This window comes from Malaclemys terrapin, chromosome 4 (genome assembly GCF_027887155.1).
Source record: "Malaclemys terrapin pileata isolate rMalTer1 chromosome 4, rMalTer1.hap1, whole genome shotgun sequence".
Lineage (NCBI taxonomy): Eukaryota > Metazoa > Chordata > Testudines > Emydidae > Malaclemys > Malaclemys terrapin.
Window position 1 is genome coordinate 136,714,210 of NC_071508.1, and position 27,035 is coordinate 136,741,244.

The following is a 27,035-nucleotide window of genomic DNA, read 5'->3' on the forward strand; positions in this document are numbered from 1 at the left end:
AAGAATGGCCATACTGGGTCAGACCAAAGGTCCATCTAGCCCAGTATCCTGTCTGCTGACAGTGGCCAATGCCAGATGTCCCAGAGAGAATAAACAGAACAGGTAATAATCATCAAGTGATCCATCCCGTTGCCCATTCCCAGCTTCTGGCAAACAGCAGCTAGGGACACCATCCCTGCCAATCCTAGTTAACAGCCATTGATGGACCGATCCTTCATGGATTTATCTAGTTCTTTTTTTAATCCTGTTATAGTCTTGGCCTTCACAACATCCTCTGGCAAGGAGTTCCACCGGTTGTGTGTTGTATGAAAAAATACTTCCTTTTGTTTGTTTTAAACCTGCTACCTATTAATTTCATTTGGTGCCCCTAGTTCTTGTGTTATGAGAAGGAGTAAATAACACTTCCTTATTTACTTTCTCCACACCAGTCATGATTTTATAGACCTCTATCATATCCCCCCTTAGTCGTCTCTTTTCCAAGCTGAAAAGTCCCAGTTTTATTAATCTCTCCTCATATGGCAGCCGTTCCATACCCCTCATCATTTTTGTTGCCCTTTTCTGAACCTTTTCCAAGTCCAATTTATCTTTTTCGAGATGGGGTGATCACATCTGCAGGCAGTATTCAAGATGTGGGCGTACCATAGATTGATATAGCGCCAATAGGATATTTTCTGTCTTATTATCTATCCCTTTCTTAATGATTCTCAACATTCTGTTCGCTTTTTTTGACTGCCGCTGCACATTGAGTGGGTGTTTTCAGAGAACTATCCACAATGACTCCAAGATCTCTTTCTTGAGTGGTAACAGCTAATTTAGACCCCATCATTTTATATGTATAGTTGGGATTATGTTTTCCAGTGTGCATTACTTTGCAGTTATCAACATTGAATTTCACCTATCATTTTGTCACCCAGTCACCCATTTTTGTGAGATCCCTTTGTAACTCTTCACAGTCTGCTTTGGACTTAATGATCTTGAGTAATTTTGTATGGTCTGCAAATTTCACCACCTCACTGATTACCCGTTTCCAGATCATTTATGAATATGTTGAACAATACTGCTCGCTGTACAGACCCCAGCGGACACCACTATTTACTTCTCTCCATTCTGAAAACTGACCATTTACTCTTACCCTTTGTTTCATATCTTTTAACCAGTTACCAATCCATGAGAGGACCTTCCCTCTTATCCCATGACAGTTTACTTTGCTTAAGGGCTTTTGGTGAGGGACCTTGTCAAAAACTTTCTGAAAAATATATGTACACTATATCCACTGGACCCCCCCCTTGTCCATATGCTTGTTGTCCGCCTCAAAGAATTCTAGTAGATTGGTGAGGCATGATTTCCCTTTACAGAAACCACGTTGACTCTTCCCCAACAAATTACGTTCTTCTATATGTCTGACAATATTGTTCTTTACTATAGTTTCAATCAGTTTGCCCGGTACTGAAGTCAGGCTTACTGGCCTGTAATTGCTGGGATCACCTCTGGAGCCCTTTTTAAAAATTGGCATCACATTAGCTATCTTCCAGTCATTTGGTACAGAAGCTGATTTAAATGATAGGTTACAGACTACAGTTAGTAGTTCTGCAATTTCACATTTGAGTTCCTTCAGAACTCTTGGGTGAATACCATCTGGTCCTGATGACTTATTACTGTTTAAAGTATCAGTTTGTTCCAAAACCTCCTCTAATGACACCTCAATCTGGGACAGTTCCTCAGATTTGTCACCTAAAAGGAATGGCTCAGGTTTGGGAATCTCACTCACATCCTCCACCATGAAGACTGATGCAAAGAATTCATTTAGTTTCTCCGCAATGGCCTTATCATCCTTGAGTGCTCCTTTAGCATCTTGATTGTCCACTGGCCCCACTGGTTGTTTAGCAGGCTTCCTGCTTCTGATGTACTTAAATTTTTTTTTGCTATTTCTTTCTGAGTCTTTGGCTAGCTATTCTTCAAATTCTTTCTTCCTAATTATAGTTTTACACTTCATTTGCCAGAGTTTATGCTCCTATTTTCCTCATTAGGATTTAACTTCCACTTTTTAAAGGATGTCTTTTTGCCACTCTCGGCTTCTTTTACTTTGTTGTTTAGCCACAGTGGCTCTTTTTTGGTTCTCTTACTGTGTTTTTTAATTTGGGGTATACATTTAAGTTGAGCCTCTATTATGGTGTCTTTAAAAAGTTTCCATGCAGCTTGCAGGGATTTTACTTTTGGTGCGGTACCTTTTAATTTCTGTTTCACCAACCTCCTCATTTTTGTGTAGTTCCCCTTTCTGAAATTAAATGCTACAGTGTTGGGCCGCTGTGGTGTTTTCCCCGCTACAGCGATGTCAAATTTAATTATATTATGGTCATTGTTACCAAGCGGTCCAGCTATATTCACCTCTTGGACCAGATCCTGTGCTCCACTTTGGACTAAATCAAGAATTGCCTCTCCTCTTGTAGGTTCCAGGACTAGCTGCTCCAAGAAGCAGTCATTTAAGGTGTCAAAAAACTTTATCTCTGCATCCCTTCCTGAGGTGATATGTATCCAGTCAATATGGGGATAGTTGAAATCCCCCAATATTATTGATTTTTTTATTTTAATAGCCTCTCTCATCTCCCTGAGCATTTCACCATCACTATCCCCATCCTTGTCAGGTGGTCTGGAATATATCCCTACTGCTATATTCTTATTATTCAAGCCTGGAATTACTATCCATAGAGATTCTATGGTACAGTTTGGTTCATCTAAGATTTTTACTTCATTTGATTCTACGTTTTCTTTCACATATAGTGCCACTCCCACACCAGCATGATCTGTTCTGTCCTTCCGATATATTTTGTACCCAGGTATTACTGTGTGTCCCATTGATTATCCTCATTCCACCAAGTTTCTGTGATGCCTAGTATATCAATATCCTCATTTAATATGAGGCACTCTAGTTTGCCCATCTTATTATTTAGACTTCTAGCATTAGTATATAAGCACTTTAAAAACTTGTCACTTTGTAGCTGTCTGCTATTACATGATGTAATTGAATGGGACTTTTTTTTCTTTTGACTGTTTCTCATCAGATCCTACCTGTATTTTATCATCTTCCATCCTCTCCCCCTTATTAGGACATAGGGAATCTCCATTTATAGATCCTTCCCAATTATATCAATCCCCAACTGTAACATTTAAACAACCTAAGCTGTAAACTATAAAGCGAATGCAGAGGAGTAACCTAGAGGTTTAACCAACTAACTGATGGTAATGCAGCAGTCTACATGAAATGAGCCTAGTTCACATCCAAATCACAAAAACTTCTGCGACTGCTGGCACTTATTGACAAATATAATGACAGATCAGGGATGGCATAGATCTTGGAGGCTGAACTATCCCTACAGGGATAGTTAGACTCACTGGCACTGCAGTTTTGGGCAAACTAACACTGTTGTGATCTGTGCAGTACCTATTTTGTTCATAAGTAATTTGAACAGGAGCTAAGGGTGCTCTGCTCATTGCTATATCAGACCCAATATGATGCCTGGATGTAATTCTGTATCTCACATTAGCCAGCTAAGTTACTTTTTAAAGAAGTCATAGTATACATCAGTAGAGACCTCATCAGAGGAACACAGAAAAAAAAAAAAAAAAAAAAAAAAACACACCACACAACCTGAGGTCAGAGACTATAATTTTTTACAACCCATATCAATTTTTCTCTTCAAAGTGAGAGTTTGGCGGGAGTTCATAATGAAACTGCAGCCAGATGGTTACAGTAGTAGAGTTTACTGTTCAAAGGTGCATTTTTTCACACTTTAGGAGGTAAAACAAACAGTTGAGAACACACATTGGTTTATTCAACTGCTAATGCAATAGCTGGGCCAAGCCACTTCATTCATTTCATACCTATCAACTGCCAGTACAACTAAGGTTTTTGATGTGTAAGTAAAGCTTCCCTTATAAACCATGGGAAGTTTGCTTTTCAGATACACAATTTATCTTGTGTGTGTCCCTTTCCAATAATGTAGTGGCTGAAGTTTAGTTTTGCATATGCCTACTATTGCTATCACTTAAATTTGAATGAAATAAAAACATGAGAATTGATCAGGGTCTTCTTTCTTACATTTATATGCTAAATTCAGTCACATTTGCAATATAATATTGTAATTAAAAGCAACTGCTCATTACATATAAAACATACTTAATTTCCAAGCATATTGGAATCTATATTAGGAGTGGGGATGTGGTGCTTGCACTAAGAAACATGATATATTCACAGGTCAAACTTATGACTTTTTTCACTACCATCATTTTACACCATCAGCTCAGCATATAAACTAAAGTTATAATCTGGGATACAGATGTGGCTCTTCTGGCACCATGTTAACACTGATAAATTCCAGCAAAAGTCACCAATTGCAAAGTCACATGGTTTGCTTTAGAAAACTGTAACGATATTGAATATATAGGACAGAGTTTAAATTGAATATTAAACATTATAGCATTTTGACTAATTTCCTAGCATTTAGAGCAGGGGTCGGCAACGTTTGGCACGCGGCTCGCCAGGGTAAGCACCCTAGCGGGCCGGGCCACTTTATTTACCTGCTGACGCGGCAGGTTCGGCCGATCGCAGCCCCCACTGGCCGCGGTTCACCGTCCCGGGGCCAATGGGGACAGCGGGAAGCGGCGCGGGATGTGCTTGCCACAGCTTCCCGCTGTCCCCGACACAGCTTCCCGCTGTCCCCATTGGCCCGGGACGGTGAACCGCGGCCAGTGGGGGCCATGATCGGCCGAACCTGCCGCGTCAGCAGGTAAATAAACTGGCCCGGCCCGCTAGGGTGCTTACCCTGGCGAGCCGCGTGCCAAACGTTGCCGACCCCTGATTTAGAGCTTGGTTGCAAATAGATTTTACCCAATTTTCATAGTCTTATAACTTTCCTATACATTTATGTTTTGGTGCTGACATTTTCCATAGTGATTTACACCCCCACCCCCAAAAAAGTCTGAGCAAAATGGAAGGCAAGGATGAAGGGAAAAATACACTCTTGTTTTAAAAATTTCTGACCACACATTTTAGAAAAAGCTAATTCAAAACAGCTAAAGTTTGAAACTTGGTCTGGACCAGGGCCAGCTCCAGCTTTTTTGCCGCCCCAAGTGGCGAAGCATGAAAAAAAAAAAAAAAAAAAAAGATAAAGCCGCGATCGGCAGCACTTTGGCAGCACCTCTACCGTACCACTTCATTTTTCGGTGGCAATTTGGCGGTGGGTCCTTCACTCCAAGAGGGACTGAGGGACCCGCCGCCGAATTGCCGCTGAAGACCTGGACGTGCCGCTCCTTTCCATTGGCTGCCCCAAGCACCTGCTTCCTTTGCTGGTGCCTGGAGCCGGCCCTGATCTGGACATCGCACTCGTGAGGAACAAATGTCTTTGCATAGTTTGAAATAAACAAAAGATTTAAGAGATAACCCTTTGAAATCTATGCACTGAACATGTGGCTTTGAACAGTGTTTCTATAAATTTACAGGGGCACACTAAAATACAAATCTATTGCATATGTATGGCACAGATAATTACATGTGTACTTGCTGAAGAACTTACAAGTTCTGCTGCTGAAAGGCTGTAGAGCAAAGGACTTACAGCTATTGCCTTCAGCACCTCTCTCTCCCCCATTCTATTCCTTTTTTCTTAACAATAAGCAAGAAATTAAACACAGCCTAGAATAATTTCAGTTTCAGTTTGCAAGATCATGGGCTCCAAACAAATAAAAAAAAAAACTCACAGAAAACCAGGAATTTTCAAAAATTAAAATTGTTCAATTAATGTAAAGTCAGTCCCATTACATGTTAAACGTCAGCCTTAACACTAACCTCAACTCTTACACTTGATGGGCCCGATTATGCAATTAGTTAAGCAAAAGATTAATTTCATTCAGTTCAATAGGACAATGCACATGCATAAAGTTAAGCATGTGCTTAAATGTTTGCAAGATCAGGGCCTACAAAGGGCTGAGATAAATGCTTTTATCAGACATTTGGTGTTTTGTGCTCAGTCTTCATGAAGATTGCCTGTAACCCATCTGGGTGAGCAGAAATGATAACCAGGAACTCTCACATTAAAAGCAAACCTTTTACCCCCTTCCTGCTATACAGAAAGAAGGCAGAGTACTGAATCTGTTCTGTGGTGTTTTTTTGTGTGTGTGGGTTTTTTTTGTTTTTAAAAGGTTCATAGATTCCAGGGCCAGAAGGGACCACAGCGATCATCTAGTTTGAACTCCGATCTAACATAGGCTATAAAACTTTCCTAAAATAATTCCTAGAGCATATGTTTTAGAAAAAACATCAAGCTGAATTTTAAAAATTGTTGGTAATGGAGAATCCTTGACAAATTGTTTCAATGGTTAATTACTCTCACTGGTAAAAATTTACACCTCATTTCCGGTCTGAATTAGTCATTGGATTGTCATAGCTTTCTTTGCTAGACTGACAAACCCGCTATCGAATATTTGTTCCCAATGTAGGTACTTATACACTGTAATCAAGTCATCCCTTAACTTTCTCTTCATTAAGCTAAATAGATTGAGCTCACTGAGTCTCACTATAAGGCAGGTTTTCTAATCCTTTAATCATTCTTGTGGATCTTCTCTAAACCTGCTCCAATTTATCAACATCCTTCTTGAATTGTGGACATGAGAACTAAACATAGTATTCCAGAGGTGGTCACTCTAGTGCAACTATAGAGGTAAAATAACATCTCTACTCCTACTCAAGATTCCAGTTTATGCATCCAAGGATCCAATTAGCACTTTTGGCCACAGCGTTCCACTGGGAGCTCATTTCAGCTGATTATCCACCATGACCCCCAAATCTTTTTCAGTCACCGCTTCCCAGGATAAAATGCCCCATTCTGTAATTATGGTCTATGTACTTTGTTCCTAGATGTATACATTTAGCCATATTAAAATGCATATAGTTTGCTGGTGTCCAGTTTACCAAACAATCCAGATTACTCTGGATTAGTAACCTGTTCTCTTCATTATTTACCATTCCCCCAAGTTTTGTGTCATCTCCAAACTTTATCAGTGATGATTTTGTTTTCTTTAGGTCATTGATAAAAAAGTTAAAAAGCATAGGACAAAGGACCCCACTAGAAATACAATCCATCAATGATTTCCCATTTAAAACTACATTTTGAGACACATAATTAGGTTGTTTTTAATCCATGTAACGTGTGCCATGTTAATTTTATTTTGTTCTAGGCGTATTTTTAATCAGAATGTTGTGTGGTACCAGGTCAAACACCTTTTTTAGGAATCGAAGTATATTACTTCAACACCATGATGCATCAACATTATTACCTTTATCAACCAAACTTGTAATCTCATAAAAAAATATATCAGGTTAGTTTGACAGGATCTATTTTCAGCTCATATTTTACCTACAATCATTTATATTCCTTTCATTTGGCTTTCAATTTCTGAAGGATCTCTGTTGGGCTTCATGAACTACATGTACCTTCCCATTTAACCATGCTCAATACTTTTTTTTCCTTGAGTTCTTGCAATTATATTATACAGGCACTGGTCACAACTCCCTAAATTGAAAACTGCCGACTCAACCTTAACAGGATCTTAAATCTTTTTATTTTATAGAAATCTTATGGAAATGGCAAACACAAAAACCAAGACACAGACTACAAACTGAGTATTTGAATTTTTCCTGGTGTCTTGATGAAAATAAATTGATATAGAGAGAACGAGTGTACAAAAATCACCCCTCTGGCAATTTTTTGCTCCTGGATTTTCTCACTTTTCTTTGCAGCCCCTTTGCAAGAAGTCTAACACACTCTGCACCCTGTTTTTCAGCTACATTATTGTTCTTCATGTGCCAATTGCTCAAATATGATTTATATATCAGTAATGTTTGTCTGTAGAGCATTATTTAGCTCTAACAAAACATATGTGCAACAAGTTGAACTCACCAGCATACAATAGACAGGAACTCACCCCTTCTAACTTATTCTTTAAGTTCCCATGACATTTACTATCCTTATTACTGACTAAAGCCATGAATCCCAACTGAGGCTGCTGTCAAGTACAGCTACTGAACAATCTCCCTCCCAGTTTTGTAAGCAAGCTAGCAGAGAGTTTATGCAAAAATCACAGCAGGCAAAAAATCCAAGTGACTAAAATGAAGGCAAAACCCAAAGGATGCAGCCTTCTTGCAGATTGAGAGCAACTCAGATCGATCTCCAGTTAAGTCCTTAAGGTGGTCTGTGTGGCTGTTTAGTCTATATTGATTGGCACTAATTGTATTACCCTCCCTTAATATTTATTGAGTCTATTATCTTGTGTAGGATCGATTCAGACTGATAGTCCTATAATTACCTAGGCCATCCACTTATCCTTTAAAAATATTAGCACATTAGCTTTCTTTCAGTCTTCTGGAACTTCCCCAGTGTTCCAAGACTTATTGAAAATCAATATAAATGGTCCTGTGAGCTTCTCAGCCATCTCTTTTTAAACTCTTGCATGAAAATTATTTGGACCTACTGACTTAAAAATGTCTAACTTTAATAGCTCCTGTTTAACAGTCTCCTAAGATAACACTCTTTCCATTCCACTAGTATCATGATACTGCTATATCATGATTTTTTCCAAATAGCAGAAATATTTATTGAACACCTCTGCCTTTTCTGCATTATTATTGATAATTCTGCCACTTCCATCTAGTAAGGGACAAATATAATTGAGAGTATTCTTTTTATTCCTAATATAAACTCCTTCTTTTTTCTTAATTCTTCTGGCCACCGACTTCTCCTTGTGTCGCTTTGCTTCCTTTATCAATTTTCTATGATTCTTAGCTTCTAATTTATATCCACTACTATCAACTTTCCCTTTCTTCCAATTGTTATAGCTATTATTTTTTTATAACTACCTTCACTTCCCCCAAACCAGTTTTTTTAATCAATACAGCCTTCTTTCTCAATTTGTGGGACTGTGGCTGTTTTAGGCATCTAATAAAGCAATTCCCAATCATCATTCATATTTTTCTGATTAAATTCTTTCTCCCAGCTAACTTAACTCATAATTGTTTTCAGCTTTGTGAAACTGGCCCTTTTAGAGCACCAAGTATATACATTATTACTCTGAATTTTATTGTTTATACATGATGAACGTGATCCAGTCCTGATCATTTTACCAAGGTTACTATTAATTTTTAGTTCTGTGATCAGTTCCTTTTTATCTGTCAAGATGAGGTCTTATATAGAATTCTCCTATGTTGGATACAATGCTTTTTCAGTTAGGAAATTGTCATCTATAATAGTCAGAAATTTTAGAAGTTTACTGTACATATGCTACATCCAGTGAGCATAGTAAAAATAAAGATGTAGGGTACAATTTTCAAAATCTCCTAATCACTTTCTTTCGGGGGTAGGTGACTTTTGAAAATTTTGCCCACAAAGAAGAAAATCTCCTGGGTTTCTGAGGCTCATTTTATATTCTTTGTAACAAGAACTTCTGTATCAATCTCTTCTGTTTCCACTGGCAGCATGCTCGTTTTGGATGCAGAACTAAAGAGAAAAAGGGTGTCCTTGGAGAATCTCAGAATAGTGATACCCAATGACAGACCGAGGAAATTATTTTACACCTGACATAATACATCTAGACTTCCACAGATAAAGTGTACAGTGAGAGACAACAGCAACTATCCACACAGAAGTAAATAAAGTCAAAGAGACCACATTGAAACAGAAGCCTAATGGGGTAATCTCTTCAGAGTGATGCACACAGTCAAACTCTCGCTCTGCACAAGTTACACCCTGGCAGCTTTATTCCATTTACGCACCTGAGGCTTCAGGAGTATAAGATAGAGAAGAAACTGTGGCTGCTGAAGGATAAGACCTCGTCTCAGTCTGATCCAGAGCCCCTTTAATTCAGAGACTTCTAGAGGCTTTGCGGGAGGTTCTCAGTGCATTTGAGTGCAGGTAGCTAAGAACAACCTGGCAAGCAGCAGACATGAGAATAGATTGTAGAGTGAGAGAATGAACCTTAAAATGATCAGTCCCAAGTCTACTACCACACAAATTTAATCTCTCCTTTCATTCCAATCTTTGCTGCCCAGAGTCAAGACCCTCATTCAAGAGAAGGGAAGAAACTGTCCTTTCATCATTACGCCCACTTACTGTGCCATACAAGTTTTACAGATCTGCAGTGGCTGGATCACATGAGGATGGAAGTAGGAAAACAGCACTGAGAACACAATAAAACCATGGCTTAAGCTGCCATTAACCCTTTAGGAAAATGTCAACAGCAACCATTTGCTAATATTTCTTACCCCTTTTATAGTCATTTTGCTAATGAATGCCACTGTGTCTTAAATATTGCCCATTTAGAATTCTTTGTTAACTGCTCTTTTGAGCAGTCTTTCCAGAAGTCCTAGCTTTCTCCTAACTGGTCTTCCTCTATTCATCTTCCATTAGCCCAGTCCATCAACTTAACCTAAAATGGGTCAACCAGCCCCTAAAAATCCAGGGCTTGCATTTTCCTTTGTCACCCTGTCAAGTTTCTTGGAGGCAGCCTAGTGTGGAGCTGTTGCACCTCTACTATCCCAAAATGTTTTGCATCCCCATCTCTCTCTGTTCTCCTTCCTTTATAGCTGGGCTTGTTTTGCGTATTGGTCCTGGGGGGGGGGGGGGGGTCGGGATGGGTGCGTGCCTGCATGTTTGGCAATTCTGGCAGCTGGTCTGGGGGGCGCTCAGCCCGATTGCCTGTAAGTGGGGACTCTCCTTTCCCCTCTGTTCAGCATGAGGCTTGTAAACCCCATTACATATCCACCCCTAAAGGCCAAGGCCCAGCCTTGACTGGCAAAGGCTACTTCTCTTGACAGAAAATCAGCATTGCGATGCAAACTTCCTGCCTGCTGTTGCAATCACATGCCTTCCGGATACAACAGGCACCATCTCATGATCCTCTTCCAGTATATTCAGCCTGCACAAGGGGGCATGATCTGTAACTAATGTGGATACATTCCCCAGGAGGTAGTGCAATAAGCTTTCTATTGCCCACTTGGTGGCCAAGCATTCCTTCTCTATCACCAAGTATACCCCATCGTGAGGAAAGAGTTTCTGGCTGATGTCCACTATTGGGTGTTCTACTCCATCTACCTCTTGGGAAAGGGCCACCCCTAGCCGTACATTCAATGCATCTGTTTGCAATACAAATTCCTTCTTGAAGTTTGTATCTGGGTATCCATAAGACCTATTTTGAGGTGGTGCCCTTACCTATGTTGGTTACTGAGGCTACCATGATGGCAAAATGCACTATGAACCAGTGATAGTAGCTAGCTAGACCTAGAATGGCCCGAACTTGCCTTTTGACGGTGTGAGTTTTATATGCCTGTAAGGCATGAACCTTATCCACTAACAGATGGATTTTCTCTCCACCGACCATGTAACAGGCTTCCTGTTTTCCTATCATGCACTGGCTGAGTTAGCTGTTAACCTGGCTTCCCTCAGTCACTGGAGAATGGCTGCTATTTTGTCCAGATGGGAATCTTTTCTATAAATTACCATGTCCTCCCAGTATGCCACTGCATATTGATTATGCTATTGGAGTAACTGGTCCATCAAACATTGTGTAACCTGAAGGGCAAGCAGCGTTCACCTTTCTGAAGTCTATACAGAAATGCAGTGAGTCATCTGGCTTTGGAACCAGCACAACAGTACTCATCAAGTCACTTTGGGATTCCTCTATTGTCACAAATGCTAACATAACCTTGAGTTCTCTCAACAGCCCTTGTCAATTTGTTGGGGACTGGTCAAAGCTCTTCACATATTACTTCACTTGGTTTCAGAGAAGCTCTATATGCATCCGAAGAAGTGGGCTGTAGTCCACGAAAGCTTATGCTCTAATAAATTTGTTAGTCTCTAAGGTGCCACAAGTACTCCTGTTCTTTTTACTTCACTTGGTTCCATATTATTGTGATGGTGAGAAAAGGACATCTCCCCAGGATGGGCTGAGAATATCTTTGTAAGAGTGGCCACCAGTTGGAGTATCTGTTCCTTTTGCTTCTGGTTTAAGTTCTCTCAAGGGGTATTGAGCTTTCTTTCAGGAAGTTGTTAATTTGGGGTTCCAGTTCTGGTTTCTCGGGACATGGCATGATGAAGAGATTTTCCCTGGCTTTAGCAAACTTATATGGTAAATTTGGGGAGGGCATGCCCCTTAGTTGTCTGATTAAATGGTCCATTTTTCCTACCTTCTTTATCACCTCATAAGGGCCTTGGCCATCAGCTTTGATTCAGAACTTGGAAAAAGCAGTAGAACTCTGTCACCTGGCTGGAAGGTGCACAGTTGTACCCCTTTATTATAATGTCACTGTCATTCCTGCATTTCTTTGAAGTTTTCTTTAGTGAAGGCCCCCATAGCCTCCAGTCTCACACATAACTAAGACATATTGTACAAGGTTTTCAGCTCTTGGACCCTAGTTTTCCTATAACTACTGCACCAGGTTTAGTATGCCTCTTGGCTATCACCTATATAGCAGTTCAAATGGTGAAAATCCTGTAGAAGCTTGGGGTACTTGCCTAATGGCAAAAAGTAGGGCCATGAGTAATTGACAGGGCCACTGTCAAGGAGTCCAGAGTAATAAATTTCCTAAGACTCCTCTTTAGCATTAGATTAAATCTTTCCACTAGGCCCGCTGTCTGAAGATGATACTCAGATGTACATAATATTTTAACCTTCAGTATACTACATACCTCTCTTGTATATGCTGGTGTCTGGAGGCACTTCTCTTGGAGGCCTATAAGGTTGATGCCTATTCATTCAAAGGAAGTCTCCACCAAGGGAAGAGGTACTAGTGGAGCCCATGGGACTCCTTTGGGGGCCGCTAATTGGCATTCAAGGCATGATGCACAGAAATTCTTGACTTCTTTAAGGACACCTGGCCAAAAATATCGGGACAGGATCCTAGACTGTATCTTATCCTTCCCAAGGTGTCCCACACATGGGATTATGTGTGCTAAATGTAGAAGCTCACAACAGTACCCCTAGGGCACTAGTAATTGGTGTGTTTCTCCTGCATCGGCTTGTCCTGGTCTATGTGAGATAACAAGTCACACTTAAGGGCAAAATGAGGGTACTACCATGCCTTCATGGGGTCTGTCACTGCCACTTGCTCAAAGCCTCAGTTTCTTTGTTCCATGCAAAAATCCTAGAAGCCTATTAGCCTCTCTGCTTCCAGTTTGAGAGGGAGTGTCTTGTTTTGGTTCTTCCCCATCTTCTGCATTGCCTGGATCAACTATAGCTTGTGGTCTCCACTATGTCTATGGAGGAGGTAGCCTCTCACCTCTCTTTCCTGTCTATCCACTTCTTTCTATGTAACTTTTTCCTTCTAGGCCAGTACTTAAATAGATTGGAGTCCTTAAAAGGGAACAAGAGCTCTAACGTTTCTGTTGAAGCATCTTCTTCAGGCTCCTGTGTTAAGGGAAACTTCTGTAAGAATTCTGGAAAATACAGCCAGGCTCAGGCTAATATCACTGGGTAGAGATAATCTGGAAACACATATACCTTCATATAACCTTGGCTCCTGTCAAAAGTCAATTTTACTATCATGCTGGGATACCACAGAATATCTCCATGGATGCATTTAGGGGCAACTTCCTCCTTTGCCAGCTTCCCTACTGTTCCCCGACAAACAACTGGTCACACCCCGTCTATGAGGGCCAGTGTTTCTGAGCCATTCACTTTCGCAGGGTTTTTGCCAGGCCCTATCCTCTCTGTCCACACCTGCCCGAAATTACATTCCACTGAGGGGCAGTTGCAAAACCTGTCCCTGCCACTGACAGGAGTAACACACGATCAAGTCTGTCCACTGTCTTCTACTGGCCTTGTAATTGTCTTTCTAAGATTCACTGAACCCTTGTTCCTATGTTGGTGTGGGGCATGTGGTTAGTGGGTTGTTTAAAGTTGTAGGCTTGCTGTCTCAAGGGAATCTTACCCATAGACCCTGAGAGGCACCCATAGACCCAATGATCAGTCAGGTGTCTGTGTTTTCTTGGGGTTTACCCAAAATGGGACCCCCTCCTTGGAACTCTGTCTGTTTCCTTCTCCCATATGTATGGAGCAGGTATTTCTGTAGCAGAGAAGTCATGGCTTGAGTAGTCATGGCGTTCCCCCATAAGGCAGGTTACATCCGCTAGGATTACCGGTCAGTGTCTACAAACAGTCTTAGCCCACCACTGGAAGAATCTCTACAAACTGCTCCATAACTGTGTGTTCTACTATCTGGGGTCCCGTTTGAAACTCTAGTTTTAACCAATGCTGGCAGAAGTCCTTTAATCTTTGGGTGATTGCCTGTGGCCATGCTTTGGAGGGAGAGGGGGGAGTATCTCTTATAGCAGAAACGCTTACAGTAGGTTTCTTCAACTAGACCTAGCTGGTACACTATGGCAGCCTTCACCTGTTCAAAGTCCTGACCTGCTGTTTCTTCAAGTCCCCAGTATGCTGCCCAGGCTTCAATAAGAAATGGAGGGAGCTGGATTTCCCACTGTGCCGGGGGCCATTGACAGGCCATGGTCACCCTTTCAAAAGTTACCAAGAAAGACTCCAGGTCATCATCTGTCGTCAACTATGAAAGCGGCAGGGTCGGCGTGGTTCCCTGAAGTACAGGGGACACATTCCCTGTGGCGGGACCCTGAGGAGTATCCGATATCAGGTCTGCCATCCAGTGCAACAACTGTTGCTGGTGCAATGCCATCTGTTCAAACAGTTGTTGTTGCCTCTGTTGTTGCTGTGCTTGTGAGTCAGCCAGCTATTGAAGGGGCTGATTCACCTCCCTAGCTCTCGAGTATATATCAGCAAAAAGTTAAGAGATTTTGTGTTGCGCTTCATTTATTTTTTTTAGCTTTCCTTTCTGCAGGGACCATTAAAGTCAACCCGCCTTCTGGTACCACTTTGTAAACTAGCTTTTGAGCAGTCTCTCCAGAAGTCCTAGCTTTCTCCTAACTGGTCTCCCTCTAATCATCTCCCATTAGCCTAGTCCATCAACTTAACTTAAAATGAGTCAATCAGCCCTTAAATTCCAGGGCTTGCATTTTTCCTTTGTCACCCTATCAGTTTCTTGGAGACAGCCTGGTGTGGGGCTGTTGCCTCTACTATCCCAGGCTGTTTTGCATCTCCAGGTGGGGATGCATGCCTATATGATTGGCAATTCTGGCAGCTCGGCTGGGGGATGGTCAGCCTGATTGCCTGTAAGTGGGGAAAGACACTCCTTTCCCTTCTGTCTATGCTCGGTATGGAGTTTGTAAACCCCATTACATCTTCCTCAGCTGAAGAGTAACCAGCAGGGAAGGAAACAATCCCTTCCATCCCCTGTTCTGTAATCTGTTTGAAAATATGATGGAGCTGCATTCAGCAGTCATGAGACAGGAGAGTGAGGATACTAGTTTCAACAGCAATATTACATTTTCATTGCAGCCAATAAACTCTGTCTTGATTTAATCGCTTCACTAAATTACCTGCAGCAGAATGTTCGATTGGGAAAAGCATGGTGCCTGTCTGTTTAGTCATGGATTATAAAAAACAGGATTAGGAAGCAGTATCTGTGATGTGTGGATTTCTCTTAGGCCACACAGTTTTGTAAATCCACTTGTAAAACAGCATGTGATATGTAAATTTATTTAATAAAGTGACTGTTTGCTAATTATTATTTAAGCCCTTAAGAGACAAAATGTTTTTGGATGCACAAATCAAGTCAATTCAGGAGTGCAGCTCAATGAAATATGCCTTGCATCAAATACAGATCTGGTTTTGGTCAACAAAGAACAAGTATTAACAAGATTAGAAAAGGTTATCAAGCAATATACAAACTCCTGTAGGCCCTTAGTGAGTTCTAGTGAAGTTGGGAACAAAGCCAGTTGCTGCACCTAGGTGTCTCCATGGTGCAAGGAAGGTAGAGAAGAAGCCCTGCTCTGCTTTAGAATCTCAAGGGAAGTCCAGCCAATCAATTCTACCCCATGTCTTTTTATAGTGAAGGCCTAGGAACCTCCAGCTAACACTGCAGCATTCTGTACATCTCCTCAACAACACAGGCTCCTGCACACACATCAAACCAGTCCGTTGCTCTCTCCACTTGCTTCCAAGGGACTAGAAAGTCAAGGTCTCGGTCCTTATCTTCCAGGCATTCAACGGCCTAAGCCCAGCATAACAAAAGAGCCTACAGCTCCACAATGAAGAGCATGCTCAACAACTCTGTTCTCAGGCACAATGGACATTTTTACTGTAAGGGTATAGGTCACCCATGAAGGAGACAAGAGATTTCTCTGGAGACCAACAGGGACAAACTCACCCAGGAACTAAGGACCATCACTAACCTTTAGCTCTTCCTGCAAGGCATACTTCTTTGACCTGCCTACTCTAACACACACATAGCACCATGTACATTTGAAAACAATTAAAACAAAATCCACACTGCATACACAGTTCTCCCCTGGGAGATGATGAGGGAGAAAACAAACCACATCAGACAGATATTCATCACATCCCTCAATGCAGTACTGGAAGGCACTCACCTAGTATAGAGATCTGGGCTGTACAACAGCCTATATAGAATAGAGGGGAAGATATCACATTGGCAAAATGGTCACTAGTTTTTAACTTCCCTCTTTTTCACTTTATCATTGTTTAATAAAAACAAAATGTTCTAGTTTTTCTTTCTTCTGATGAAACATTTTCCCTGATTAGGCTGTTGCCAGTCCTAAACTGCTGGGTCTGATAAGATGATCTTTAAATTTTCTCTCATTTAACAATGTTTACATTGGACCATTAATAGCTCTTTTATAATATTAATGCTGTCCCTACTAGTACATTAGAAACTCTTTAAACAGTAAGTAAGATCAGTGATAAATATCCAATAAGCAATTATTCTGATCATTCTTTTGGACTATGATGATAGGTTTTGAGAGAATGCTGCTTCAACTTGAGAGAATGTCAAGATTCTCATGGACCTGCCATTGACTTATCTAAGCAGTCCAACTCAGACAAGTTATTGATCAAGCTTCAAGGTGTATTAAGTCTTTTTTAAAACAAACATATGCCTTGCAGACAAAACACTCTAGCAGATGCTCCATTAAAAAAAAAATCACATACATGCGAAGAACTGAAAAATTTTGATTGGTGGAATCAAGAGTTTCCTAAAGTAGTGCTGAACAGCTCTTTTCATTGAAAGCTGTCTACAATAGTCCACTTATTAAATTAATCGCAATATTTTACGAATACCATGATCGTTATAATGCCAAAAGCTAAGAGTCCTAAGTGCAGCTGCATACATAAAAGACAACTATGACAGACCCGCCAGAAAACAACACTTCTACGCACACTGCTGCTCTATGTTGCTGCTTCAAGCTCAATGTTTTTAAGCAGTCATCAAACAATCAGAGATCTATACTAAAATCAAAAGAAAATTGAACTATAGTCAGCAGGTTTTTTTTTTTCCAATTTCTTTGCAATCAGCTAAAAGTAGCTTTAATAGCAGAAGCATCTGTATATCACATAGACTTCTGATAAAATAATTATTGATAGTAACACCGTTTAAGAAGTTATACTATTTATTTTATTTTCTCCAAGTGTTGAATTAAAGCTTACTTTGTTCTTAAGTGTAGTTTCTGGTCACCCCCTAAGGACGCTGATGATCCCAATGGCAATAATTCTGTTTACTTTCTGAAAAAGTAATCCACTAGCTAAACTGTTTTGGAGTTTGCCTCAGAAAGGATTAAGTAAAATCGTGGTCCCATTGAAATCAATGGCAAAAATTCCATTGACTTTAAAGAGGTTAAGATTTCAACAAATATATAAAAATATACAGTAGAAACTCAGGTTTTGGACTTTAGTGTATTACATGTCTGTTATACTACCTAGTATTTTTAATCAATATGAAGCTCAATAAAACATCCTATTTACGACTTTTCAAGTTAATTGTACTTATTACCTAATGATAAAATACCTACCAGGGATAAGTAAGTTTTAAAGGTTCGAGTTACAACTGGAGAAGATTTGTGAATTCCATAATTAGTTTCACACAGATTTTCAGAATACATTTACACATCTTTGGATGGAAGGGTAGGAGAGAAGTGATGCTTAATGATTATCCAGTATTAGAATTAAGCATAAAGTGATATAATTTGTAATGCAGATTATTAAGATACTTATGCTAAATGTTACCAAACTCTCAGTAATCTAATTTTGAACAAGCTACTTACCATCCTATTTCCTCCTCTAAATATGAGACTGTCTGACACTGAAGTCCTTATAGACTTTTTACTATTACAACATATTAGGAGTTTCTATACTATTTCTATTTTTCTTTAACCACAGCATGTGCAAAAATCCACTCACTGCTATGGTTACTGACAGGAATTGTTTTCTTAATTAAGAATGTGTATAAATGAAATAAATCACTTCACTTGCTGAAACTACAAAAACTGTGCATTAAACTTTACATGAGACTTTTGCAATTGCAGTATGGAGAAGGACTAGTGAATAGCATAATGGAATAGATGCTTTTCGTGATTACTAATAAAGTATTTAACAAATCACTGTTTTCATATTGTAGAAAGATGCTTCTGTATTAATTATGTTTATTAAATATATACATTGATCTTGACCAGCCTTACATACTACAGTATGCATCTTGCTTTGAAATAGAAAGCTCAGACTTTTAAACTCTCAGTAGAAGTGTTCTTTTCTATATACACTGAACCCTTTTTTTCCTATTCAGAAGATATCAATTGTATAGCCCTAAAACACATTGACATCCAGAGTACAATATTTTTTTAAGGGGGTTAGGGATGGGTTGAAAATGGAGAGAAGCAGGTTCTACAGAAAATACCTACAAGGTTATTTACTGTGTGTGACATATACAATATCCATATGTGTCTCTCACAGAGTACACACATACGAAATATTTTTATATACTGTATTACACAGAGTCAGAGAAACAGCTAGATATTTAAAACATACATAGATGTCAGAATTGGAAGGTTCAGATATCTTCAAAGCATCCTTGAATATATGCAAAGGGACTTTTGAAAAGCATATTAATTTGAGATTTTATTTTGCATTTTAAGGGTTTTTTTAATATATGTCCTTCATTCATGCAAATGTAAAAAACTCTAAAATATATAAAGGAATACAAAAAATATGAAAGCGGTACTTTTAACACAGGATTCTCAGCAGATGACAAGCCATTAAGCTTTCACCTTTGAGTAATTATGATGACTGTGATGTCTCTTTTGTATCTCCATTTTTTAATTAGAATCTTTAATGTGTTTAACAAGCAATTCTTCCATCAATCTTTGATGTGTTTTACTTGTAAAGCAATGACAGTTTGCAGTTCAGTCTCCTTAAAGTTCCAGAGAAACCATTTTCCACTCACTTGCTTTGAAAGCCATTAAAAAAACTTGATGAAGAACAGCAGCAGGGGGCTAATGGAAGCCAAGGCTTAGTAACAATCTTTAGATTTCCCCCTAAGACTTTCTCACAGGCACTTCTCACAAAGATCTTTAAGACCTTTCATCCTCCTGCCCTCCCCCACTATCAACAAAACCAGCACACAGTTAACAGACGCAACTAGCTCCATGTTTTCATATTTTCTTATTACCTTTACATTTAAAAAAGCTAAAAGTTCATCTGTTTTCCGTAACACAGACCAACTCTTCATCTTCCCATCTGAGAAAGCTGAAAATGTAGAACGATTCAAGCAGCAGCTTCTCCTAACTTACCACCTATCCTGAAGATATGGGTATGAAGCAACATCTGCTACCTAACAGAGAAATATAAATGACAACTTGAATTTGAGTGATTTGCTTATGTATATTCTGGTTGTTACTGAAGTATTTTGGGAAAAGGACAAAGGACAAAAGGCTCCCTATAAATGCAACATAATACTTTAAATACATAGATTTATTCCAAAGAAGCAATACTGTCAAATGATCTCTAAGTAGCCTAAACAAATGTTGAACCTGAAGCAAACTGGGAGTTCTTCAGATTGTGATTTGGTCCAAACGTAGTGATAGGGTTATGTTGGGCACTGAAACTAAACAGTACTAAAGCATACTTTATCTGTCTAAGTATGTTGTACTGTGTTCATAGCCATTGTATCTGAGTACCTTTTTCATGTTACTACTCTAATATTCCTGTTCGGAGTACAATTCTTCTTAGAATTTCCGGAAGAGAAAGACTGTTTAAGCTATTGCTCCACTCGAGATACAGTATATAACATTTTGGCAACAGGAATGGCTACTCTCCCTGCAACAGGACCTTGGAGCACATGCATGCATCCCAATGTGCCTGTTACCGCCCTTGGGTCCTTTAAAACTGGGAGCTATAGTTGTAGGGCACATGACTAGGAGCAAGCATATGACCTACAGAATGCCACATATAAGATTTCTTATCTCTAGGACAGGGGCACAGACATGAGAGACTCAAGGTCAGGGAAGTTCAGTCAGGGTTCCTCCCCTGTTAGTCACCCCTCCCTTGCTACTGTGAAGTGTGTGTCCTCTCCCCCCACCAACTTGGCAGAAGCTGGAAAAGTTTGAGGTGGTTAGTGCCCAGGATTTCAAGTTTATTTGCATCTGTTTTGGAACACTTGTTCGAAAGTAAAGCCAGCCCTGAGGAAAGGGTCCTGGATTGCACAGTTGTTCCCCAGTCGGTGAGTTGGCTCGCAGCTACACTCTCACATCATCTCAGTTTCTACCCTGGCTTAATGAGCCTGTAGTGCCTTCTACAATCTGGGAAAATATTGCATTTAGTGGGACAACTGCCTAGAAGTCTGGAAACAAGCTTTACTGATACCCTCTGTGGGTACCAAAGGCTTGCATATATTTCACACATTTCTTCTTCTTGATAAACTAATATATTACTCCAGTTTCAAATTTCAAGAACTTTTTCAGGCCTCAAATGAAAGTGGCAGAAGTACACCAATCAGCATCCATGTTTCTTAGAAGCTACGCAAAGAACATATTTGCCAGTCCATTGGCTTTGTCTAACTGGCTATATCATGAGCAGAGGAAATGGATCCAGCAAGAAGTAGCAACAAAAATAATAGTTTTGTGGCACAAAAAGCCCAGGAAGTGCCACCTAGTTATTCTGAGAAATAATTGTAGATATCTGCAACATGCCCCACCACTATGTTATGTAGATACCATGTACTGCAAACAAATTAAAAAGCATCAAAGCACCATCTAAAATAACCATGACTTCCATCTCTTCATCATTTTAGGCTGTCAAAATAAGTACCTGTGATATTATTATTGGTTTAGCATTAAGTGTTCTGTAGTTTGTTAAAAGTATCACTGAAGAATAAACATTTAATAAAGTCAAAATCAACAGCTGTATTCCCTCCTTTTCTGCATTATTTTTCAAACAAACTGGAATGTTTTGTTTTTTACGGAAGGGTGAATCTTTCCCACATTTATATTTAACATTTTCAGAGAAAGAATAGCCCTCACCTTTAGGAGTTTGCCCTCATTTCCCTATAATGTATTCATCACCACTCAGCACATCTGTCCTAGCAAATCCTATTTCCTGTTCTATTCATGAGGCTCAGCAACCTGGAGCTTTAATGATTGCTGCCACACTTTTCCCATGGCCTTCTCACCTCTCAGTCCCCCCCGCAAGTACCCAGCTCCCATTGTTTATCATCTGTTCTCCCCTGCTGCAAACTGCTGTCAGATGTTCACTTATCCCTAATCTTACTCACTGCCTTTGATATTCTTTCTAATCCAACAACCTGTCAACTGGGGCATCAGCCCATGTCCAGACCAGCTGCTCTGTCACAGGCCTTAAGGTTCCCTCTCAGCTTCATATGCAACATTTGAAGGATTTTGACAGAGAACGCACAATGTGAAACAGATAATTAATGTTGTTTTGATCAGCGATCATGGCTTTCGTGTGACACTAGTTGACCAGTAATGAAAAGTATGCTTTAGTTTGTTTAAACTTCAGTATTACTATATTAACAAGACCTTGGTCTATGTTTAAGAGACAACATGTTGAAAGCTAAGTTCTTGAAGATCAGGGAATGCTGCTTTATTTAGCTATAAATTATATAGAAAGATTAATTCACAAAAATTTAAGTCAGATAGTTATTTTACATATTCTGGGGAATAAAAAAATATAATGTCCCTGTTTGTGCTAAATCGTCATTTTCTACATAGCGTTTTCAAGCAAATAATTTAAAAACATGAGTTATGGCTGCAAAATGTAAAAAATGCATATTCAATATAACTAGCCATTTACATGTAATTTCTTATTATTAAAACTGTTTTCAAGGTATAATCACAATGTGCTATACTCATCTAATATAAAGCATTAAAATCTGTTTTTCTGTCTTTACATTTTACACGATATTCCCACTTAGAGAAGATTTTATAACTTCCAGAACATCCAAATCCACTGTAAAGGTTTGTACACTACTGCTCATCATCTGTATTAAAACGTACACCATATGTATACTACTACATGCTACACTGCTTCAGATGACAGAATTTTTTGTACTGGGAAATGATAAGTAGCCATTTTTACTTATATCTAACAAGACATGTATTTTTAATCTCAATTGAAAAATTACAGACATATACGGGTAGATTTCTCCGAGCTAGCTCAATTTATATATAAAAAAAAATCATGAGTCATAATTTAAACAAAACACAAATTGAAGATTGTACAAAAAATGCGACGAGAATACTACCAGAAGTATACAAAACACCAGTCTTTTTTTTACATAGCAACTGTAATAAAAATCTACATCAGATGTTGTAAAGTGGCTCGTTTTCTCTGGACCTGATTATTTCCATTCTGGGGCCTATGTACATGGGGACACTCAGGAAATTAATTCAAATTAACTAAAGGTGTAAATTTAAAGTGGATTAGTTAAACCTCATTAAACCCCTGTGTGCACTCTCTTTTAGCATTCAAGTGTCCTTAATTTGGTTTAATTTATGGTAGTCTACAGTACAGCCACTACAGTAGAACAGCTACAGTGCTGCAGGTGTGCCGCTATAGTGTAGATGTGTGTAGATGCTGTAGTGTGGCATAGTGTAGACCAGTGGTTCCCAAACTTTAACAGTCTGCGAACCCCTTTCACTAACTTGTGAAATCTCGTGAACCCCCTCCTAAAAATTAATATTTTCAGGGATTTAAGATTAAATTTCCTCAGTGTGATGGATGCCCCAACTGCCACTCTTCCTGGGGCTCGGGCTGCCGGCTCCCCTGCTGACGGGGCCAGGGCTCGGGCTGCCAGCCCCATGCGGAGCGCTGGGGTTTGGGCTGCCGGGTCCCCCACTGACCACCAGGACTCGGGCTGCCGGCCCCAACTGCCCGGCCCCGCTCTCCCTGAGGCTCGGGCTGCCAGCCCCATGCGGAGTGCTGGGGTTTGGGCTGCCGGCTCCCCCGCTGACCGCCAGGACTTGGGCTGCCAGCCCCAACTGCCTGGCCCCGCTCTTCCTGGGGCTTGGGGTGTCTGCCCTGCAACCAGGTCCCATCTGCTGTCTCCAATACCCGGGGTCCTCTGTCCGCCATTAGTGATTTTTTTCTGGCGAACCCCCTGTAACGTTCTGCAAACCCCAGTTTGGGAACCACTGGTGTAGACACTTCCTATGTTGATAGAAGTTTTTCCTTTCTTTGTAGTCAATCCACCTCTCTGAGACGTGATAGCTAGGTTGACAAAAGAATTATTCTGTTGATTTAGCTGTGCCTACACCAGGGCTTAGGTCTACCAAACTATGGTGCTAAGGACACATAATTTTTCACAGCCCTGAGCAACATAGCTAGGTCAGTCTAATTTTTAAGAATAGACCCAGCCTTAATTTGGAAGTGAATTAAGATAAACCCAATTAACACCACTTTAATTTTGAATGAGAGTGTACACACAGGAGTTTAATGCAATTTAACAAACCCACTTTGAATTCACACCTTTAGTTAATTTGGATAAATGTTTCTGCATGTACCCATTTAGACAAGCCCTTAGCAATCATTATTCTGAAGTGGAATAACCAGAGCCTAACCATAGCATATGGGTGAAATACATTTACTAGCACTCAACTGTGCAGTTATTTCACAGTTATTCTAAACTCTGGAGTCTGATTTGCATAAGTGCATAGCTGTTTCTCAATAACCAATATGCCAGCTCCTGTGCTCTGGGCTACTAATGGCCTTTGGACATTAAATCAGAACACCATTGTTTGCTTAATTAATTTCTAAAATGTAGAGATTTGTAAAAATTGTATACAGAGAATGTATAGTGCAGGCTTGAACCTGCATTACTGTAATTACTGGCACCTTTGCTTCTGGCTTCAATGAACGCAAAGTGAATTCCTGCTCTCTGATCAGCTGTTACCCTCATAACTCCACACCCATATGTCCACAACAAACAATTCTACCTCAGGTTTCTCACTGCCTTCCCAGCCTATTATTCCCAGCAATCTCTCAACTCTCGCATCCCCTAAAGATCCTGCTTCCTGAGGAAGCCTAAGTTATCTCACCACACTCACACAAGTACACTTATTTTTAATATTTTTATCAGCTTTATAATTTGAGATTGCTGCTCCGTTTGTAGCTAAGTAACATGAAAAATGATTATACTCCACTGTATGCAGATTGCAATCTCTTACATGTAGAGGTTGTCTCTTCTTACTGTTCTGTAAACTGCCTACCATTCTCTTGGGATTATACAACTAAACAGACACAATAGATGGAGTTCAGTTAATTTGTTTCATTCGGTTGCATACATGAAATCATTAGAAGCAAGATTCCCAATTTAAGATGATATTTACTGTTAAGAGTTTGTTAAAATTAAGATAAAGACTATGCTTAACCTAAAAAGCTGGAAATTTCTGTCACTGCTAACCAATCTCTACATTACCATCCATTACCTTCTAACTGTCTCTAAGCTATTTCACACTAGGAACAGGTGCAAAGCTGGTGGCCAAAGTGTGTTGAATGAAAATAAACCTTCATTACAGTACACACACACACAATACCTTGATGTTTCCCTTCTACTACTTCTCTGACTTTCCAAATTTTCTTCATATTTTCCCTTCAGCAACTCCCAACCACATCCCATGCTAAAATAATTTTGAAATTTGAATAGCATTATATCAGAAGTCTGTGGCAGTGCCATGAATAGATCCAGGTCCCCTCACTTCTACTCCCAATCCTGTGCCTTAACTTAAAGACCACCATTCATCTAAAATACAGTGTATGCTCATGCCGCTGTGAAAACTATAACTTCAAGGTTCCTTATGTTCATGCATAGAAAATGCTATATGATGTCATTTCAGCCAAAATGCTGTCTTATTATTATTTTGCATTTAATATTATCGTGAGTACAAGAAAGGGTGAAGGAATTCAGAAAAAGTCTGCAAAAGAAATAACACCATCATCCTTAACATGATTGCTTTGACAAATGAACACTTCCTAATAGTGGAGTCTTTGAAGATTTAACAGACCAGTGCTACTTGTTTGAACAGGTTACCTAAAATTCTGTTTATTATTTTCACAGTAACATTTTAACTGTCAAACTAGAAAAGAACCTTCTATGTTTACCAAAAAGCAGAATGAAGCTTCAGAAAACATTTTAGGCAGCTGGGAACACTCATGCTACTATATAAAAATTTCTAAATTTGGAATTAGTTGGTACAGTATAATAATAATAAATAATAACAACATCAACATGAACTTAGTGCTTTTCATCTTCAAAGTTCTCAGGCCATTAATGAGGCCCCAATCTTGCTTCCCCTGCATGGAGCTCCTTGCAGAATTGGGTCTTAATCCTCATGTCCCAGTGCGGGAAACTCATTTTCTGAAACACATCAGGGCAACTTTCTGCATCAGATATTTCTGGCCTTGGTTACACTACGAAAACAAGCAAGTTCAACAATGGCTTTTGAGCATGGCTGTGGCCCTACTGATTTAAAACTAAATGTGGTCTAGCCTGCATGGACAAGGCTATACCTGCAGGCTAAATTGTAATTTAAGTCATCTAGACCTCAAATTAAGTTTAACCACTGTTGTCTGACTTGATTGTTTTAGTTGTGGAGATAGGACCAGAAAGATTCAGGAATTTACAATTGAATCTCCAGCCAACTACTGTTATCTTTAGATGGAACAATTAAAGATCACTAGTGACATTCTGGAGGTACCTAGAGTTCATCAATATTTAAAGGTAATCCGTGATCAGAAACTTTATTTACAAGAATTCTTTATATTTTCTATTTGTGCAGGAAGACACTATTTGTGAGATGCAGAAGTTCCCAACTTCAAAATGTTCCCTCCTAATCTGTCCCTGTCTATTTGATCACCTCTTGCTTTTCCTTTCCCAACACTCCAACTCCTAGTCTTACATATATCTCCTCCACACACACGACTCCTCTTTATTCCTTAACGAGCCTCTCTAAGAGCAAGTTTTTACTACAAAATTAAGTCGACTTAAGTTACGTCAACGTACAGCCAACACACTTCCATTGACTTAACTGTGTGGGGCACTGACAGCTGGAGCCCTGCCTGCCCTGGGGCCCACAGAGACACTGCATCACCCTAACTACATCAACCTAAATGCTATGCCTCTCACAGAGGTGGAGTTATTAGGTTAGTGTAGCGGGCAACTTACATCAGTGGAAGCAACATAGTAATGTAGACACTTACAGAGTTAGGTCGACATAAGCTGCCTTACAGTTGACATAACTCCATAGTGTAGGCCAGGCCTAAAAACAAACAAAAGAAAGGATAAAAGGAATGAAGAGAAGTAGCTTGGCATTGCTAATTTCTGAAGGGACTGGGTTCTGCTGTATTTGCTACAGTCATGGACCTCACTAGGTCAATACTGAGACTGGAGTGACCACTACAGTACATTTAATTAGAGAAAAAAAATTGCTCTTTGTAAACCTATTTACTGAACAGATTCTGCAGGGGAAAACACAGTATGTTACAGTAGCAGATACTAATCTCATTTTATCAGGTGTACTCTTTGTATTGCTGAGGGCTCTAATTCTCAGGGATCTTTTGAAAGG

At 39.8% G+C, this 27,035-nt stretch overlaps 1 protein-coding gene across 5 annotated transcripts in view; it reads right to left on the reverse strand.

The window, feature by feature from the left end:
* Positions 1 to 27,035, reverse strand: part of NUDT14 (nudix hydrolase 14) — an 88,944-nt gene that overhangs the window by 60,424 nt on the left and 1,485 nt on the right. For 3 of the 5 annotated variants that reach the window (XM_054027716.1, XM_054027718.1, XM_054027720.1), the window contains one exon: positions 26,671 to 26,729. The exons of the other annotated variants lie outside the window; for them this stretch is intronic. In XM_054027716.1, coding sequence (XP_053883691.1) covers positions 26,671 to 26,729 — 59 coding nt within the window. Of the gene's footprint in view, positions 1 to 26,670; positions 26,730 to 27,035 lie in introns of those variants that run through there. 5 annotated transcript variants of the gene reach the window in all.